This window comes from Salvelinus alpinus, chromosome 17 (genome assembly GCF_045679555.1).
Source record: "Salvelinus alpinus chromosome 17, SLU_Salpinus.1, whole genome shotgun sequence".
NCBI classification, from domain to species: Eukaryota; Metazoa; Chordata; class Actinopteri; order Salmoniformes; family Salmonidae; genus Salvelinus; species Salvelinus alpinus.
The window spans coordinates 13830076-13851034 of record NC_092102.1 but is presented as its reverse complement, the minus strand read 5'-3'; the positions used below and the strand labels follow the sequence as shown (position 1 = coordinate 13851034).

Here is a 20959-nt window from a genome sequence, read left to right as displayed (position 1 = left end):
TTATGTTTCCACTTGCCTCTAAAGAAAGGTGTATTTAATGTTCAAGCATTCTTACTGGTTGGTTTAATTCCGATGGCAATAAGGCATGTTGTTATTGGCCCCGCTTGCAGATAGGGGGAGATCGAACGTCAAGTCTCCCCAGTATGAAAATGTGATGCAAAGGTTAGGTCACGTTCTGAATAGTGTTTTCTATTTTAAAATGTGTACAAGTTTGCTGTACATTGCTGGGTTATACATGTGTGGGTATATGATACCTCTGTTAGTGAACGAGGAGCTTTCTGGGATGTGCTTTGGTGTATGATTGCTGTATATAAGTGTGTTAGCTAGCATACACCGATGTAATGGTCACATAAGCCCACTGCTAACACAGTTGTTTTCATGCTACATATTTTACCATCGACAGCCATCAACAAAGAAAGAAAGAAAGAGTTTTGATCATGATGTCATGATGTTACCTAATATTTTTCTGAGTTCACAGTTGTCTTGAAAGCACCATAAATCAGTCGAGTTAACTATCCCTTGCTATAACATATTGTAATGAAACAGGCAGGGAGCAGGTCTCAAACCCTCAACCTACTAGCCCGAAGTCCAGCGCACTATCGGCTGTGCCCCAAAAGCATGCTCGAGTGGCAGAATCGATATTTGCGCTTATAAACCCAGGGTCGTTACACTACTCCCTCCTTTCAAAGAGCGCGTCCCCGCGCTAGCTTGCGGCTCAACGTCTTATAGGAACGCGTTCACTGGCCAAGCACACGCACGTTCGTGGATGCAAGGTCCGATCACTTCTGACACCAATGTAATGAAACAAGCAGGGAGCAGGTCTCGAACCCTCAACCTTCTAGCCCGAAGTTCAGCGTGCTGTTGACTGTGCCCCAAAAGCATGTTCGAGCGGCCGAGTCGATATCCGCGCTTATAAACCCAGGGTTGTTACAATATTTTGTCTGACAGAGCTTACATGTCTGACAGACGCTTACATGACAACCAGAATGCATTGTATGATGTCAACATACATGGCGCCACACAAATAGCTTAGCTCATCATAATCAGTTCAACATTCAAAAAAACATTTTACACACATGTCCATTGTGTCCATTACAATATATGCAAGAATCTGAATGCATGATTTGTCACAAGTACTTGAAAACGTGAATAAAACAGTAAATACATTATAAACCATACATACATACGGTGTGCTACAGCAGAAAGGACAGCACGATATACAGAAAATATCCACATATTTTGATAGGAATGCACACATTGTCGAAGTCCAATTTGTACGGAAAACAACCATGAAGGCAATGCGGGTGTGTCTTAAAAATGTTTGTGCAAGGCCTGTTCTGACTAGAGACGTGCAATGTCCTCATACTTGATCTGGGGAAACACTAAGGAAAGTGCTTGGGCTCTCTTGAAGAGAGAAGTTTGTCCCGAAGCCTCATACATAAATTGTCCGCAACAGTGAAATGGGCTACTTCTTATGTGAATAAACGAGGAGGCGGAACAGGCCTCAATTCAAACTGTTGTTAGAAAATAATTAGAAATTGACAAGTTGAAACAGCCTATAGATAATTAGCAGGCAGCGCGCCTTGGTTTGAGGTCTGCGCTGGTAACTGTTCTGTTGCTTAACAAATCACATTTTGGAACAGTGAGAGAATTCCGACATCAAGCGCATGAAAGAAAACTCATGCAGGGGTGAAGGTTACATGCTGCCCGCTGACCAGACCGCACGCATGTTGATTTTGTCCACCCACACCAGACGCAATCAGGACATGCAGGTTGAAATATCAAAATTAACTCTGAACCAACTATATTAATTTGGGACAGGTCAAACAGCATTAAACATTTATGGCAATTTAGCTAGCTTGCTGTTGCTAGCTAATTTGTCCTGGGATATAAACATTGGGTTGTTATTTTACCTGAAATGCGCAAGGTCCTCTACTCCGTCATTTCATCCACAGATAATAGGGTAAACAGAGTTCGTTTCTAGTAATCTCTCCTCCTTCAGGCTTACTCTTGTTTTTTGGACTTTATATGGCGCTTGGCAACCAATTTTAAGGTTCACTACCAACTGGACTGGAGTGTGGACCTCAGTTCATCTTTCAATTACCCACGTGGGTATATGCTCCTGAAAACCAACCAGGAGATGGCACATGGGTATATGCTCCTAAAAACCAATGAGGAGATGAGAGAGGCGGGACTTGCAGCAGGTCAAGCTCGTTGACGGGCGCGAGCACGGTGGGTGCAATGATTGAATAACATGTATGTGTACACTTATTTTGCAACGCTTGTGATGCCAGCATGTTTTAACCTCATAGTCATTGCATCACTTCAAATCCAAAGTACTGTAGTACAGAGCTAAAACAACAACACAAATGGTCAATGTCCAAATACCTTTAACATGTATTCACTCAGGGATGTGAATACTCCCATCCTTGAAGACATCACTGGTAGATGGATAGTAAAACGAGATTCTACGCAAGGCTACCAACCCGTCAGATCAGTGATTGTTTCTTTATAGCCTATATAACCTATCATCATTGATCTAATAGGCCTATATTTACGGTGCCTTCAGAAAGTATTCATACCCCTTGACTTATTTCACATTTTGTTCTGTTACAGCCTGAATTCAAAATGGATTCAATTGATTTTTTACTCACAATACATATTGACAAACATGAAAATTTAAAAGCTTTAGTATCTTGAGTCAGTAAGTATTCAACCTCTTTATGACAAGCCTAAATAAGTTCAGCTCCCCGTGTATATAATTGACTTGATTCTCAAAATGTCGACTTCATTCTAAACAGACTTTATTCTCAATTTTGGTTGTTTATTCTCTAAATATTGCCACTTTTAAGTACTATACATGAAAAACAAATAATCCAAATACCACCACTATTTATTCTATTAACTTTGCCCTAATACTCTTCCAGACATACTGTATCTGTGTAACGGATGTGAAATGGCTAGCTAGTTAGCGGGTACGCGCTACTAGCGTTTCAATCAGTTACGTCACTTGCTCTGAAACCTAGAAGTAGTGTTGCACCTTGCTCTGCAAGGGCCGCGGCTTTTGTGGAGCGATGGGTAACGATGCTTCGTGGGTGTCAGTTGTTGATGTGTGCAGAAGGTCCCTGGTTCGCGCCCGTGTCAGGGCGAGGGGACGTACTGAAGTTATACTGTTACATTGATGCTGTTGACCCGGATCACTGGTTGCTGCGGAAAGGGTGGTGAGTGTAACGGATGTGAAATGGCTAGCTAGTTAGCGGGTACGCGCTACTAGGGTTTCAATCAGTTACGTCACTTGCTCTGAAAACTAGAAGTAGTGTTGCACCTTGCTCTGCAAGGGCCGCGGCTTTTGTGGAGCGATGGGTAACGACGCTTCGTGGGTGTCAGTTGTTGATGTGTGCAGAGGGTCCCTGGTTCGCGCCCGTGTCGGGGCGAGGGGACGGTTTAAAGTTATACTGTTACATCTACATTGTAAATAGTAAGAAAAACAAGAAATAAACTACCACAACACATTAGTAGACTGTCAGTATTGTGTGACAAAAGAAAAGGCACATTCACTCATCTGCCATAGCGACAATAACATTTAGGCATAAGAAATGTACAGGTAACTGCCAGAATAAAGGAAACACCAACATAAACTGTCTTAATAGGGCAAAAAAAGAGGAGGAAGGGAAGTGCTCTTTGGTAAAAGGGGTAAATTGGTCATCCAAAAAGAAAGGAGGACCAAGGTACTCTTCATATAATTAATTAAAATGCCTTTATTTGTATGTCATGTTTAATTTAAACAAGTTTTAAAAATCTGACGCATTTCAGCTGCATGGCCTGCTGACACCACCACAAGCCGCCAGAACCGGCCTTGGCATAGATTCTAGTGTGTCTTGAAAGTGCTGTCTCAGGCGCCACTCCAGAATCTCCCATAAATTGGGTTGAGATCTGGTGACTGAGACACACCCCCCTTTAAATCCACTATCCTCCTTTGAGATCCCTCTTTAAAAGTTACGGTGCTCTCTGCTTCTAGCCATGTTAGCCAAAGTAATAGGAAACTGGACATTTTTAAGCATGCTGGGATGTTAATTGTTTAATTAACTCAGGAAGTACCTGCTTTCAATATACTTTGTATCCCTTTACTCAAGTGTTTCCTTTAGTTTGGCAGTTACCTCTATAACTGCAATTGTTATCAACATAACACAATGACACAAAATACATTCTGAAACTGGCAGCACAGTGCAATGGAAAAGGTATGTTCCCTCCTCTGCCAGCTCAATCCCAGTATGAAGAGACTAATTATTTTCTACTTTAATTGGTGAAACTAAATCCCCAAGCTGCCACCACACCGTAGCCGATGCCTTCACTTAGTCTAAATCATATTTGGTCCAATACCCTGTGTGTGTGTTTGTGTGTGGCCAGCACCCCGGTACTAAATTGTGGCTGGCCCAGGAGGATACCAGAGCACGGTTGGTGGGTGACGGTAACTAATCTAAAACCCAGGCTTAGTGTGGGGATCAAATCACTGCATGATTGAGTGCCTAATTTCATTCACCATGCATGACAGAGCAAGCTTAGAGCACACAGGCAGACATGTCGGGACACACACACAGGTCCGACTCCAACAAGCCAGCAGAGGATGATGGGCTGTATGGGGGGGGGATTCCCTAGAAGCGTACAAAGTACTATGGGAAATTTTCCACACTAGGCCAGGTAACAGGAGAGAGGAAGAGAAATGTGACAACACGACAGTGCCTTGGTGTAGGAAGAAGATGGGAGAGGGAGGTGGGGTGAGAGGAATACCAGGAATTAGCCCAATTCCAATGTTCCCCCCAAAGTGTGCACTCAAGGATTTAGGGGCGAGTGCATTCACTGGATTGGTAAAGACTGAGTATCTGCAATATGTCTCACACCAGTCCAATGCTTTCAATTCCTTGAAGGGGAGTGCTTGAGTGAACAAGTGCACACTTCAGAAAGATGGGGGTGGATGGTGTAATTAGGTTACTCAAGAGATAACTGCTTCAATTTAGCAGGCAGCCCATCCATCCCTGTCCTGGCTTGATGTAGTTATTCCTGACAGCCTTGCCACCTGTAGCTAGGTTCACCTCCAGGTCCAGACGGCTAGCGTCTCATTCTGTCTAGTCTCACACGCCAGACACTTATGTGCTGTGTGCTATTTGCCTGTGGACCAGGTTACATTCTGTCGGACCACCAGACACCTCAGACCAATCTCTCTCCTCTTCATTTGCCCTTCTGACCATGGGCTGACGAGGAAGACGTCACAATCTCATCACCGAGTCGATGGGAAAATCATTAGGAACCAGCTCAAAATGTGACACCACACTGGAGATTGCATTTGTGGTTATCCCTGTCAACTCCAGAGGACCGCATGATGAATCCTAGAGTGATGCTGCTAATCAATACCTTCATGGGTGAATGAATTAGAACGATTTTACAAAATGCCCCAATCAAAATTCCACTCACTGTCACCCGGTCTGTCCAAGTGAATGGGCTAGACTCTTGGTCCTGTCAGTTCTCTCAGCAGTGAGTGTGGCGCTGAGATGAGGCCCAGACTGCAGATCAGTAGTACTGCAGGCATATAGTCACTGTCTGTGTGAAATGACCATGGGTAAAGACAACACAGCTGTGGCTGGAGGACTCTGTCATATCTAGTTGCACCAGCTGGTCTGAACAGGACAGAGCTAGCCTGGTCCCAGACCGGTTTGTGCTTTCTGGGCATCGTCACGGTGTGACAATGCCCAAAGGAGTTGGGAAGACAGGCACAAACAGATCTGGAACCAGGCCAGGAAAGGGCTGATGTGAGATGGTGACAGCTCCGGGCGAAGTCAGCCCACTGCTGTTCTTCCGCTGCCTGGTCTGTGCTGCTCCACTCTTTCCTTTCCACAGCAAAGACTGGACTGAGGAGCATGATAAAGATACAACACAAAATTACCGTTTTTCCTCTTATGCCAATGAACCAGTTACAAAATGTGTAGATTGCGATTTTCTCTGCTTATGGAGTGTTGACTTCCGTGGCCTTGTGAGGATGGATTCCAACTGGTCCCACACCTCGACACATTCATGATCTTTGGAAAGGGTCACCATCACTGGTTCAATTTGATCTGCCAGGGAAATCTCAAAACACAATCCAAAGGATGGCCAAACAATCTTCAGAAAAGAGACACTCCACAATGAAACAATTGTCTCCAATTTGCATTAGTGCAATGACACACTAATAGAAGAGTAACTACCTTTATAATGACGGTATAGTATGATTGGCTATAGTTTGTTTCAGATGAAGGCTGAGATCGGTTGTTACATATAAGAATTGGTAAAACAATGTTAAAAGAGACAAATGGGACTCAATTTTATGCATTTATTCATGTAGTTATTTCACTGATTCAAAGGCTCAAGGCTGGGTCAGCGATTTAATAGCCAAAAATACTCTAGATTTTGTGGTTAATTTCTTTATCATCTGCTTTCTTCACTTGTTCTCTTCATTTTTTTTTTTGGACCATCCTTCCTTAAAAATGCCACAACTTTGAAAAGTGCATTTCTTCAAAACTTATTTCTCCTTCTTTCCCCATAAAAACATTTTCCCCCATCTTCAAGGCTTATGAGGTCACAAATTCGCAAACAAGAAACAACCAACATTTTCCCCCAAAGGTTTTATAACCATCCTGTTCAGACACACAAACAACCTTCTCCTTTTTACACAGCCAGAGAAGAACAAAAAGATTAAACAAACTCCCAAACCTTTTGTACAGAGAAATCAAACTAAACAGAGAAAATGTATTTTATATTAGTCCATGTTTTTATCCTCTGAATTCACTCCCTCTCAGGTTTCTGCCTTTTTAATGTGGGAGGGGAGGGAGATTCACACATACCAGGTACAGGTCTGTGTGTCTATTGACATGAGGCTCTGTGTGTAGTAGGTAATATCAGTCAGTCAGCCCATCATACCACGCTGCTGGTCGGTCTGTTTCTTTATATGGATTAGGAACCAGTTGTATGTCTAGAGGCCATTTTTCCAACAAGTCACCCAGTAATGTCAATGATGGTGCGTCTGTGTGTCATCAGTTTCAATCTTTCAGAGTAGGCAAGGTAAATCGTGTGTATATGTTAAGAGTCTCAGTGTGGGTAGGTCTAAGCCAGTCCGAATCCCTCTGAGCATTCCTGAATGGCCAGCAGCAGCATGTGTCTCAGTTTCTCGTAGCTCTCGTAGGCTGGGAGGTCCAGCTGGTTAAAGCTATATAGGAGAGAAGGAGAGGTTAGGAAGGAATCAACGTCAACCAACGTTTTCATTCAATACATGGATGCATGGGGTGAAACTCCAGTGTCTCTCCTCACCTCAAAACATCAGAGGGAAGATAACATAAGAGCACTTCCTTACTTCCCATTTTGAGGAGGACATGAAGCCTAGACTAAGGACTTTTTGAGATTGTGTGTGCACTTGTGTTATTTACCAGGTGTGAGCTGTGTGGGTGTACATTTATTTACCAGGTGTGAGCTGTGTGGGTGTATATTTATTTATTCACCAGGTGTGAGCTGTGTGGGTGTATATTTCTTTACTAGGTGTGAGCTGTGTGGGTGTATATTTCATTACCAGGTGTGAGCTGTGTGGGTGTATATTTCATTACCAGGTGTGAGCTGTGTGTGTGTATATTTCATTACCAGGTGTGAGCTGTGTGGGTGTATATTTCTTTACTAGGTGTGAGCTGTGTGGGTGTATATTTCATTACCAGGTGTGAGCTGTGTGGGTGTATATTTCATTACCAGGTGTGAGCTGTGTGGGTGTATATTTCTTTACTAGGTGTGAGCTGTGTGGGTGTATATTTCTTTACTAGGTGTGAGCTGTGTGGGTGTATATTTCTTTACCAGGTGTGAGCTGTGTGGGTGTATATTTCTTTACCAGGTGTGAGCTGTGTGGGTGTATATTTCTTTACCAGGTGTGAGCTGTGTGGGTGTATATTTCTTTACCAGGTGTGAGCTGTGTGGGTGTATATTTCTTTACCAGGTGTGAGCTGTGTGGGTGTATATTTCTTTACCAGGTGTGAGCTGTGTGGGTGTATATTTCTTTACCAGGTGTGAGCTGTGTGGGTGTATATTTCTTTACCAGGTGTGAGCTGTGTGGGTGTATATTTCTTTACCAGGTGTGAGCTGTGTGGGTGTATATTTCTTTACCAGGTGTGAGCTGTGTGGGTGTATATTTCTTTACCAGGTGTGAGCTGTGTGGGTGTATATTTCTTTACCAGGTGTGAGCTGTGTGGGTGTATATTTCTTTACCAGGTGTGAGCTGTGTGGGTGTATATTTCTTTACCAGGTGTGAGCTGTGTGGGTGTATATTTCTTTACCAGGTGTGAGCTGTGTGGGTGTATATTTCTTTACCAGGTGTGAGCTGTGTGGGTGTATATTTCTTTACCAGGTGTGAGCTGTGTGGGTGTATATTTCTTTACTAGGTGTGAGCTGTGTGGGTGTATATTTCTTTACTAGGTGTGAGCTGTGTGGGTGTATATTTCTTTACTAGGTGTGAGCTGTGTGGGTGTATATTTCTTTACCAGGTGTGAGCTGTGTGGGTGTATATTTCTTTACCAGGTGTGAGCTGTGTGGGTGTATATTTCTTTACCAGGTGTGAGCTGTGTGGGTGTATATTTCTTTACCAGGTGTGAGCTGTGTGGGTGTATATTTCTTTACCAGGTGTGAGCTGTGTGGGTGTATATTTCTTTACCAGGTGTGAGCTGTGTGGGTGTATATTTCTTTACCAGGTGTGAGCTGTGTGGGTGTATATTTCTTTACCAGGTGTGAGCTGTGTGGGTGTATATTTCTTTACCAGGTGTGAGCTGTGTGTGGGTGTATATTTCTTTACCAGGTGTGAGCTGTGTGGGTGTATATTTCTTTACCAGGTGTGAGCTGTGTGGGTGTATATTTCTTTACCAGGTGTGAGCTGTGTGGGTGTATATTTCTTTACCAGGTGTGAGCTGTGTGGGTGTATATTTCTTTACCAGGTGTGAGCTGTGTGGGTGTATATTTCTTTACCAGGTGTGAGCTGACGGTAGGCGGTCGGTGGAGCGGTCGTCGCGGTGGATCTGGAACTTCTGTATTCCGTTCATGCCCTCCAGCGCTGCGAAGCCCTGCAGAGGAACCTTGGACGTGCCCGTCACGAACTGCAGGAACTTGGCTCTGTCCGCCTGGTCGAAGGAACGCAGGGCCCGCCAGAACCACTGGATCTGAGGTGAGAAACGGTCAGGGTCACACCTACACTACACAGACCAGTAGCACACAATCAATATTAATGCATAGTATATAATACAACCAATAGACCCATCTGGTATGTGTGACATCATTGGTGCTGGGTTGTATTCACCAGGCACTAAACTACAGAAAACAGACTGCAAAGGGGAGGGACTACCTGGAACTTGTCCAATAAGATTTAGTTTTCTGTTGCTAAATGTAACATTTTGCTCTAACGAATACGACCCGTGTCTATATGTCTCTGTATGCACTTGTATGGAGCTGGACGGGTACTCTGTGTGTGAGAGAGAGAGTGTGTGTCTCTACCTGTATGGAGCTGGACTGGTACTTGTGGTACTCAGTGTTGGCCTTGAGGTCGTCTATATCTATAGTGGGCAGGCCAGATATGAGCAGCTCCAGCTCCTGCTCTGTGAAGATGGAGATCAGCCTCTTGGGGATGATCTCGTAGAAACCCTCCAGATAGGCTGACAGCTGCTTACGGATCGCACCTACAGGAGGAGGAAGAGAGGGAGTGACCATGTAGACTAACACACTTACAAAGCTACCATTTCACACAAGTAGTACTTCACTACAAGACTTTCAGCTGTGCAACATTTGACAACGTATGTGCCTATTTTATAAGGCTAACTAATAAAATGTATGCCATGTATAAAATATGTATATTACTAATTTGGGTGCTTGACTGGATGCTCACAAATGTACTTTTAAATGCTGGTATCTGTAAAGCACTTTGTGACTACTGCTGATGTAAAAAGGGCTTTCTAAAGTACATTAGATTGATAAATGTGTCAGGTTTCTATGTGTTGGTGTTGTCTCGGTTCTCACCAGTCATCTTCATCTGACAGACTAGGTGGACATACTCCTTCTTGTTCTCCTCGGTGACAATGATGTTGCCTCCGTTAGGCTTCAGGTCCCGCACCTCACACACGCCAAACTCCTGGACCTGGAGGGAGGGGGGGAGAAAGAGGGAGGGAAGGAGAGAGCGAGAGAGGATGAGAGTTCAGCAGAGCCACCACAGAATTAAATAGAATCTATGAGGGGTTCACTGGCGAGAGCGAAAAGATAAATGTAACTATTTACCATCATTTATCCAATGTCATTTTTAGTCATGGCTGGCATCTGATTTTTAATAACTATCTTGAGGCACTCAGTCGCATAATTAGCAGTTTTCTGAGTTCAGTTAAAGGGACATTTCCAGAAGTTCAACTTCACATTCATCATGTCCAGCACTACCCCGACCCAACGTATGTGAAAATGGCACGTTTATGTTTTTTATTAAAAAATACTTTTTTCCCAATGGCACTTTTTCAACCAATTAGTTGGCAATGCCTACTCATAATTGGTTGAAATCACATGATGCACACCAGATGATGCCATTGGGGAAACTTTTTAATACAAAACACAGAAACGCTCCATTCTCACATACATTGGGTCGGGTTAGTGCCGGACATGATGAATGTGAAGTTGAACTTTTTGGAAATGTCCCTTTAGTATAAAAGAGACACGAGCGCACACACACACACACGACATACCTCAGTGCTGAACGTCAGCTCATAGCCCAGAGTGGAGACATTATTCTCCAGCAGGTAGACAAGGCCCTGGAAGAATGGGTAGTCCTCACTCTCCATGTCTGTGTACCTGAGGACAACATAACACCGGCAGCTAAATCAACTACTGAAACACTCCACAAATTAACAAAACATCTCTTGCTACGTACAAGTACATCTCAATGATCTGAACACTGTTTCCCTTAGTGGGACAAAAAAAAGTGGTATTGAATTGAACAATAGTTCACAGATGAAGGGTTACACTGAGTACATGTCATTGTATCTGCAGCCGAGAGGTAAGGCGCAGTACCTGTCGTCCTTGCCCAGGAACTGCTTGTAGAAGCTGCTTGTGAAGTAGTGTGTGTGTCCACTGCTTGTAGAAGCTGCGTGTGAAGTAGTGTGTGTGTCCACAGCCCCCCTAACTGACACTCTTGCCCAGGATGTGCTTGTAGAAGCTGCGTGTGAAATAGTGTGTGTCCACAGCCCCCCTAACTGACACTCTTGCCCAGGATGTGCTTGTAGAAGCTGCATGTGAAGTAGTGTGTGTGTGTGTCCACAGCCCCCTTACCTGACACTCTCGCCCAGGATGTGCTTGTAGAAGCTGCATGTGAAGTAGTGTGTGTGTGTGTGTGTCCACAGCCCCCCTACCTGACACTCTTTCCCAGGATGTGCTTGTAGAAGCTGCGTGTGAAGTAGCACTCCAGCAGTCGGTTGTCGTAGACGGCCTTGGCCACCACGCGACCTACGAACTTGAAGTAGCTGAGGTGGTTTGGGTTGCAGTGGGACGAGGGGTTAATGGTGTAGGTGACCCTGTCGCCGGGCGAGGTGCGGAACAGGGCGTACATGGCGTTAAACATCTCCCTGGAGATGATCATGTACCACTCTCTCAGCAGACCTCCGGCATCCTGACCCTCCTCCCCTTCAAACACTATGTACCTAGGAGGTGGGGGAGGGGATGAGGGATGAAAGGAGAAAGAGGGGGGGGGGGGGTGTAGGTCAGTACACTTGACTGTCATTCTGTCATGTGGAGAAGAGAGAGAAAGAGAGGGACATGGGGAAAAATAGACAGATGGAGAGAAAGACAGAGAAAGACAGGAAAACAGAAAGACAGAAACAGAAACCATAAGAGACACAGGAAATAAGAGTCCCCATTCCTTACAGTCTGTTCTTCATGTCCTCGGGGCTCTTGCGGTGCAGCTCTCTGTAAGAGTCTTCAAACACGTGGTCCCTCCTGACGTGGACAGCCATGTCCTCCTTCCTCAGACCCTCGTCCAGACGCTCCAGCTCCTGACGGAAGTACCTGGAGGGAGGGAGTCAAATTAGTAAAGAAAGAACCTACAATGTTATCATGAGACACACATTCCACCTAAAGGACCAGTGTTTGACCTGGAGCGATCAGGGTTGTGTTCATTAGGGCAAGCAACCGTATTAAAAAGTTTTGCAACGGAAGACAACATTTTTTATTGGACAAGTCTAGGATGTCCCTCCCGGTTTCATTCTATTGTCTTCCATTAGGTGCCTAATGAACACTAAAGAAGCCTTCCTTACTTTCGCTTGACGTCAAAGTCGAGGATACGGATGTAGTCGACCAGCACAGCGAAGGGTCCGTCGGCCAGGTGGGTGGTGGACTGACGCAGAATCTGGTTAAGCACGGTGCGGTGAGTCTCTGTAGAGGGAATGAAGGCGGGAGGGAGACAAAGGGAGAGAGAAAGAAAGGACACATGTCAGTCGCATTTTAGGTCTTGAATGATCCAGGCTGAATCTCAACATTATTTTCCTTGACTCCTCACGTCCGCTCTCCTCGTCACCAAGGGGGAAGCAAGGAAATCACTGGAGGAAAATATCAGCTTTCCTTTGACATTTTGAGAGTCCGTGAAAGAGAGCGGATGCAAGGGAAATACATGAGTCACCCCCTGCTATACCCTCCCATCGCTGCTCTCCAGTCCCAAAACTCACCGGCAAAGCGGAGGAACTTCTGTGTGTCGGGAGGCAGGTTGGAGGAAATGTGCATGGAGGAGGGTTCCCTGGAGAAGAAGGGGTCCAGAGAAGAGGGGGTGGCGGGGGTGAGGGGCGCTGGGGACAGGGGGGGAGGCTCATCTTTGATGTGGGACAACTGGCTCTCCCTGGTGTCCCTGACGGGGGGCTTGCTCTCCCTCTCTGTGGCGTGGACCAGGAAGAAGGCCTCCACCGCCGGCTGAAGAACTGAGGGCGAGAGAGGGGGGGGTGAGTAGACTGCTGAATTCAAGTACCCAAACTCGTCCAATAACACACATATTTTTAACATTTTGTGGCTATTAACAAAACCCATTTCCAATGTTTCATTGCCTGAGTGTACAATCAATACCACTACTTCTTATACTTTAAGCACATTGGTTCAGGGGGTGGAACATATAGCACCCAGTAAGGTGTGGTAAAACTTAGTGCCACAGTTTTAGGTTTACTACAGTTAACACATACCCAGAACGGCGTGCTGATCATGTGACTCCTCCAGTTCCTTCAGGCACTCCCCGAGCATGTCCCACAGCTCGTCTAACAGAAGCTGCTCGCTTAGCAGGGGGAGGTCTGGGAGACGCTCCTCTGTCTCAGATTGGCCGTTGCCTTCTTCATCTGCATAAGAGAAGGAAATACAAAGCACACGTTAGACTAACTGAACCATGTCAAATTATACCCATACCATGGTATTTACCTTATAGTTCGATTGGCTCTGGCTGCATTCCAGGTCCTATTTTTTAGCAGTTGTGCATCTCTGACGATGTATGGTTTATCATATGAACATGGGTCCTGAGACATTAACATCTTCAGGTGTTATGAGATGTGATAATCTGTGCAGTGTGACTGCAATGAAGACGTCCTGGAACGCACCCACTATGTGTTGTGGTTAATGGCCCAATGCAGCCATTTTATATCGACATTAAGTACCTTACTGTAATACATTTCCATTCAAATGGGCAAAAAATAGTTTTTTAGCATAAAGAATTTCACTAGGACTGTCTGGGAATGGTCTGAGCGGGAGGGGAAAAACTAGCTGTTATTGGCAGAAAGGTCTAGAACCTTTTGTTATTGGCCAATTTACCGCATGGTGACATCACCATAGAAAGACGAAAGTATCACGCAAAGACTCAGTGCAGTCAAGATAGTTTTTCCTGTGTTTTGTATCAACGGCAGGTTTGCTGATCAGAAGATCTGGTGTAGATTTCCAACCAGCAACTATCAGGAAATAACACTGATCAAATGTTTTCACACTTTTACAGTGTTTGTTTCTTCAGCCGTTGATACAAAACACAGGGAAAACTATTTTGACTGCACTGAGTCTTTACGTGATTAGTGTTGCAGTAGTTTAACGGCAGTCTTACCCAGGGGTGCAAGGTCCTGCTCCAGAGGGGATGGCTGGTCTACATCCATGGGAGACTCATCCCTCTGGGCTGCCTGGGGCTCCGACACTGACCCTACCTCCGACTGGAGAAGGAATGGTAGGGGGAGGGTAGGATGACAAAAGTAGGTGCCGAGAGGGGGAATATTTGGGCAGATGGGAAGAGCGAGAGAGAAAGACAGAAATGTGATCAATATGAAAGGCAGACAGTTTACTGGAAAAATGAGTGTACCATGCTGATGCATGATGCCATTCTCATAAACCTGCAGAGAGGGGGTGACTGGGAGGCGAGGTGACTGGGAGGGGGGCTAAAAGCATGAAGCCATGACAGCTAGCCAATACAGACCTCATCACATCATACAGTAGAGAAAGCAGGCAGCACCTCCATTCCAGAGCTGGGTTCAAACACTATTTGAAACCTTCCAAATAATTTCAGCATCTGCTCTAGCCTGCCTGGTCATTCCAATACTGAATGCAGTGGATCATTGGCAGCACATATCTCCCATCTCAGTCTGTTTTCAGCTTTCTTCATGTCAGCGGTATGGAGGTTGTCGGTGTGAGATTGCGGGATGGCTTATTTCAAATGCACCGATGGTGTCAGTAGCAGTGTGTCGGTATCCATGTTTGGAGTAAGATCAATATGGAAATGTAATCGATAGTGTGAGCGTATGGTGAGTATGAATGTAAATCAGACCTTGGTTAAAACAGTATTTTCTTTCTTTTAAATACGTTAGCTACACTTGAAGGAGTGTGCCTGATAGAATGGAACCAATGCTTAAAGTGCAAAAAACACCCATCTGGTACTATTTGAACCCAGGTCTAATGAATACGCATGTAGTCAGTATGCATCATTTAGTCAATAGCACACAAATGTGTGCTTGTGTGGATCAATAGGCATGTAGTCATGTTTGCTCAGAAGCAGCAGTAGTCGGTCAGTGCGTGCGTTGCGGCCCATCATGCTAACCGTTGCAGCGCTCGCCGTGCCGGGGGGAGGGGGGGCAGCGGCGGGGGCATGGGAGGCAGCCACGGAGGATCCGGCGACAGAGGCGGAAGGCGGGGGTGCCTGCTGGAGGCGGCGTGCCCGCTGCCCCTCTCTCACCATCTGGATGATGGCATCAGCCTCGGCTTCAAGCTGACGTACCGCCGCCTGGATACTGCTGGCAGAGCCCAGACTGGTGGAACCTGGACACACAGGAGAGACCAGTTACATAACACTGACCCAGAGCAGAGAAAATCTAGACTAGTAAAGCTGACATTCCTGATTAAATCAGGAAAATAACAACCTTGCCAGAGAAAGCTGTCAACCAGTCACGTCTTTTGTTTTTTACTTAATCCTAATGTTTTGAATTTTTCAGTTCATTTCTAAAATGAACAGACTGATGACTCAGCCATTCCTATGAATGATTTTGCCGTGTGTATGTGGGAGCGTGTGTAGTAGTGTACAGTTGTCCTACCTAGTCGTCCAGTCTGCTTGGCCTTCTTGTTGGCGCGGCGTGTGTCCTCTCGGAGCTGGATGATGACCTGCAGGACCCGCAGGAAGAACTTCTGGGTGGACGTCTTCGAGGTCAGGGAGGACATGCAGGGCAGCTGCAGTTCCCGCCCGCCCAGCGTACGCTTCTGGGCTGCCACGATCACCACGCTCTCCGAGCCGTCGAACCTGCGCCCCCGCCAGCACGCGAGGACGGGCGACAAGGCGAAGTACAGTCATTATACAGAAACAGACCAGTGGTAGAGTGGCAGGCAGGCGGACAACAAGGCAAAAGTTGTGGCTTAAATGACGAGACAGACAGATTGTCGAGTAAACGAAACGTTATAATTGCTACCTTGCATTTCTTAACTTTGAGTATCATGACCATGTAAAACTAAAATAAAGATATTCTTCCTGTTTCAATCCTTGCTTTGTGGTTTTCCTATTTCTCAACACCGTGTGGGTCTCTATTCTCCCCCTGAAAGTGTGTGTTGTATTTAACTGAACCTGAATAGGTCAAGTTGACACTAGGAGAGAACCAGTGATGACTATCCATTAATATGACACTGTAATCTCCAGAGCCGTGTCTTTATGAGAGCTAAATGTCAACCTAATCACAAAGCCGCCTCTAAAAAGCTGCTCCAACAGGATACTGTCATTAATACTGTGCATTTAGCCTCAAGATACTGAAATCCTCTACAAGTAATCACTTCACAGTCTTCCTTGTCCTACTATGTAGCTACTTGAGTTAATAGACACTTAGTTTAATCTGTGTCTAGCAAACTGGGCCTAACTGAAAAGTCTACCTCTGGACTAAAATTTAAAGTGATTTTTAGTCTAGGAATTAGGACCAGGACGATACCAGTATAGCAATATTTTTTCCATGGCAAAAATTGAAACACGAAGCAGACCAAACTCTTTGATCCTTTTAAAACCTGCTTTATGTAAAATAGTGTGTGCTATAGCTTGGAAAATAAATGAATGTGAATCTGGAAGACAATGTTTGTTTCGAACTTTCGAGCTGTTTTCCTTAAGAAGTTTTGTTTCCTTTACACGATACTGGTATCACCCCGGCCCTACTAGGAAGGGGCTTAATCTGGGTCCAGAATAATAGCTGGTACTATTTTCCTCCTCTCTCTTCACCTGCTAGAGAGCTTTCCCCTGACCCCTAGCTATCCCAGAACTTCTCTTCACCTGCTAGAGAGCTTTCCCCTAACCCCTGACCCCTAGCTATCCCAGAACTTCTCTTCACCTGCTAGAGAGCTTACCCCTAACCCCTGACCCCTAGCTATCCCAGAACTTCTCTTCACCTGCTAGAGAGCTTACCCCTAACCCCTGACCCCTAGCTATCCCAGAACTTCTCTTCACCTGCTAGAGAGCTTACCCCTAACCCCTGACCCCTAGCTATCCCAGAACTTCTCTTCACCTGCTAGAGAGCTTTCCCCTAACCCCTGACCCCTAGCTATCCCAGAACTTCTCTTCACCTGCTAGAGAGCTTTCCCCTAACCCCTGACCCCTGGCTATCCCAGAACTTCTCTCTTCACCTGCTAGAGAGCTTACCCCTAACCCCTGACCCCTGGCTATCCCAGAACTTCTCTCTTCACCTGCTAGAGAGCTTTCCCCTAACCCCTAGCTATCCCAGAACTTCTCTTCACCTGCTAGAGAGCTTACCCCTAACCCCTGACCCCTGGCTATCCCAGAACTTATCTCTTCACCTGCTAGAGAGCTTACCCCTAACCCCTGACCCCTGGCTATCCCAGAACCTCTCTCTTCACCTGCTAGAGAGCTTTCCCCTAACCCCTAGCTATCCCAGAACTTCTCTTCACCTGCTAGAGAGCTTTCCCCTAACCCCTGACCCCTGGCTATCCCAGAACTTCTCTCTTCACCTGCTAGAGAGCTTTCCCCTAACCCCTGACCCCTGGCTATCCCAGAACTTCTCTCTTCACCTGCTAGAGAGCTTACCCCTAACCCCTGACCCCTGGCTATCCCAGAACTTCTCTCTTCACCTGCTAGAGAGCTTACCCCTAACCCCTAGCTATCCCAGAACTTCTCTTCACCTGCTAGAGAGCTTACCCCTAACCCCTGACCCCTGGCTATCCCAGAACTTCTCTCTTCACCTGCTAGAGAGCTTTCCCCTAACCCCTAGCTATCCCAGAACTTCTCTCTTCACCTGCTAGAGAGCTTTCCCCTAACCCCTGACCCCTGGCTATCCCAGAACTTCTCTCTTCACCTGCTAGAGAGCTTACCCCTAACCCCTAGCTATCCCAGAACTTCTCTTCACCTGCTAGAGAGCTTACCCCTAACCCCTGACCCCTGGCTATCCCAGAACTTCTCTCTTCACCTGCTAGAGAGCTTACCCCTAACCCCTGACCCCTAGCTATCCCAGAACTTCTCTCTTCACCTGCTAGAGAGCTTACCCCTAACCCCTGACCCCTGGCTATCCCAGAACTTCTCTCTTCACCTGCTAGATAGCTTACCCCTAACCCCTGACCCCTAGCTATCCCAGAACTTCTCTCTTCACCTGCTAGAGAGCTTACCCCTAACCACTGACCCCTGGCTATCCCAGAACTTCTCTCTTCACCTGCTAGAGAGCTTACCCCTAACCCCTGACCCCTAGCTATCCCAGAACTTCTCTCTTCACCTGCTAGAGAGCTTGCCGGCCTTCAGCCTGGCAGAGAGGGAGGTGTCCTCGACCGGTGCGTCAGGTGACTGGGCGTCGGCCCGGGCTCTCCTCTGCTGCTCCAGGTTGTACTCACGCAGCTCAGCCAATAATGTGCCTAGAGGAGAGAGGGGAAGACCACCAGTGGTCACCAATCGGTCGACGACAAAGCCTTGCGTTCCAATTTTATTTTTTATTTGTTTCGTGCTGTAAGTGCACCTAATTCAGCAGCGCCGGGAAGGCAAAGTATTCCAATTTTGAACCATTTCCCCGTGCCCCCCCCCCCCCCCCCCCCAAAAAGCTCATTATTATGCTCACTCAGCTGTGCCTCACAAGTAATACAACAAATGATCTATTACCAGTGGGCTTATACCTACAATTTTGAAATATAATTTCAAAATGGTCTGAGAAGAACAACGTTGGCAGGGAAACTCAAGCATAGCCAATATATATGTATATTAATGTATTGTGCCAATAGCCTACTGCACAAACCTCCTTGCTACAGAACTGTTTTTAATTGGTTAATGCTGCATAGGCATAACACTAATCAAATTTGTTCATACTTTTACAGTGTTAGTTTCCTCAGCTGTTATACAACATGATATAAAAATGATTTTTTTTACTCTACTAGGCATTTAAGTAAAATCTTAAAGTGACAATGAAACAAACGCACCCGTTGGTAGTGTCAGCTATCTCAGGCTTTGAATAAAAACACCTTGAACGTGTATTGTGTAGTCTACTGACGCATCTGTTTGCAGTGTGTATCCCAGGTGTCTAGCCCATGGGGCTAGTAGACAGCACGGTGTGTTGTGTGTGTACCAATCTGTTTGCAGAGTGTGTATCCCAGGTGTCTAGCCCATGAGGCTAGTAGACAGCACGGTGTGTTAAGTGTGTGTACCAATCTGTTTGCAGAGTGTGTATCCCAGGTGTCTAGCCCATGAGGCTAGTAGACAGCACGGTGTGTTAAGTGTGTGTACCAATCTGTTTGCAGAGTGTGTATCCCAGGTGTCTAGCCCCACTCAGCAGCAGACGGAGCACAGTGTCTCTGGTGGTTCCATCTCCTCTGGACAGCTGGAGCAGGATGTTGGCTGCATCCTCCAGACCCTCCTCTGAACACGAGTGACTGGTCAGCACCTGGGAAAGGGAAGGGGAAGAGTGTTATTCATTAGGTTCCAAACAGAAGAAAACTGACTGAAACCGGGAGGAACTTCCTAGGCTCTGGTCAAAAGGAGTGCACTGTAGGGGGAACACAGTGCCATTTCAGACACAGCAATGAACCTTTGTGCCCGGGCAACTGAAAGTGACTTAACTCTTACACCAACACATGCATCTAGACACGTAGAGAGCGATTAGCTTTCCCAGTTAGGGATCCAGTGTTAGTTTTAGTGGTCATTCAGTACCTCGACAGAGAGCTGTAGTTGTTTCTCAGTGAGTCCAGTGGAGGCCAGCTTGGTGTCACTTTCAACACAGAGCACGGTCGCTCTATGCTTCCCTGTCGGGACAAAACACACGCATCAATATTCTCTTCCGCTATGGTGCGTTACCTTGTAGGGCGCACGTAGATAAACATTACCACAGCCCTTAGTATTGCTCGATGGGTATTATGTGCTGTGTACTATGTGTAAGCAGCAGCGCTTGTAAGACTAAATTCCCATCTGGGACAATACAGTTGATGTTTTCTCAAACCACTCAAATAGAAAGTGATGTCAGTGTATTGCTTGTGAAGATGCTAGTTGTTCTCACCTGTGGCGCTGGCTCCAGTAGTTGTGGGTATAGACACTATAGCTGTAGAGGTCTGGCCTGTCCCTGAGGACGAGCCCTGCGCTGCAGCCACTACCGAGGCCCCTGACACCACCCCGACACCTGAGACCACCCCTACAGTGGTCCCCTGAGCAGAGGCGGAGACAGAGCCTGGAGGAGCGACGGCTGCACCGGCGGTGGTGGTCTGCGGTGTCGGGTGTCCGGCAGGGACTTCCGTAGCCTTATTATCGGGCAGGGCGATGGAGATGAGGGAGAGGAGACGCAGGAGCTTCTCGGTTAGCAGGGAGGAGCGTCGTATCACTGGGTGGGACAGCATATTCATCAGCTGGCCCAGCGGAGAAGCCTCCAGGCTGAACTGAGCCCCGTCTGCCTCCCCTCCCGCCCCCAGGGGAAGAGTCTTCATGGAGGCCTTGCCTTTCCTCGACACGTTCATGTTGTCCAGCTTCACCAGCAGGTCCCAGAAGTCGGTAGAGATGCCAAGGGACTGGGGGGTGATGGCCGCGCCACAGGCGCCCCCGCCCAGGGAGTTCTGGGCTGAGGAGGGGGTGTTGGAAGAGGTCTGGGTGGATCTAGAGCCTCCTCCTGCTGTTCCGGTGACGATAGAGGCAGCAGCACACAGACGGGAGTCTAGTTCAGATGTGGAGGAGGAGAGCATGTCCTTACAGCGCTGCTGGGTGAAGTGACTGGGGAACACCTGGAGATAGGAGAGCAACACATTAGATTAATGACCTGGACTAACTAAGAGACACACACATTACATTGCCAACTCACAATTTCCCTGACATTTTCAAACAAAAGCTCTGGTCAACTGGCAGTTATCCATCAAACACACCATTCATAAATCAGCACAAAGTTTTTGGACCCCCAAGATGAATGACAGACGTGAGCAGTAACGTGTCCACCACCCATCCAGAGTA

The 20959-nt window shown here is 46.5% G+C and overlaps 2 protein-coding genes across 21 annotated transcripts in view; both read right to left on the bottom strand.

The window, feature by feature from the left end:
- LOC139542197 (neural cell adhesion molecule L1-like) overlaps positions 1-2119 on the bottom strand; it is a 103541-nt gene extending 101422 nt beyond the window's left edge. The window contains exon 1 of the mRNA XM_071347340.1: positions 1914-2119. The gene's annotated coding sequence lies outside the window, so the exon portion shown is untranslated. The remainder of the gene's footprint in view (positions 1-1913) is intronic.
- A 4228-nt stretch (positions 2120-6347) lies between these two features.
- Positions 6348-20959, bottom strand: part of LOC139542193 (E3 ubiquitin-protein ligase HUWE1-like) — an 82891-nt gene continuing 68279 nt past the window's right edge. For 13 of the 20 annotated variants that reach the window (XM_071347314.1, XM_071347318.1, XM_071347317.1 and 10 more), the window contains 17 exons: positions 20025-20736; positions 19682-19773; positions 19259-19415; positions 18265-18399; positions 15609-15824; positions 15119-15336; positions 14138-14240; positions 13242-13391; positions 12741-12986; positions 12333-12450; positions 11944-12084; positions 11433-11720; positions 10770-10875; positions 10063-10180; positions 9544-9725; positions 9022-9212; positions 6348-7234 (listed from right to left, as the gene is read on the bottom strand). In XM_071347314.1, the coding sequence (XP_071203415.1) occupies positions 7132-7234; positions 9022-9212; positions 9544-9725; positions 10063-10180; positions 10770-10875; positions 11433-11720; positions 11944-12084; positions 12333-12450; positions 12741-12986; positions 13242-13391; positions 14138-14240; positions 15119-15336; positions 15609-15824; positions 18265-18399; positions 19259-19415; positions 19682-19773; positions 20025-20736 (3276 nt within the window). In that variant the 3' untranslated portion in view covers positions 6348-7131. Of the gene's footprint in view, positions 7235-9021; positions 9213-9543; positions 9726-10062; positions 10181-10769; positions 10876-11432; positions 11721-11943; positions 12085-12332; positions 12451-12740; positions 12987-13241; positions 13392-14137; positions 14241-15118; positions 15337-15608; positions 15825-18263; positions 18400-19258; positions 19416-19681; positions 19774-20024; positions 20737-20959 lie in introns of all 20 variants that reach the window. The other 7 variants (XM_071347321.1, XM_071347324.1, XM_071347332.1 and 4 more) reach the window with 3 other exon arrangements.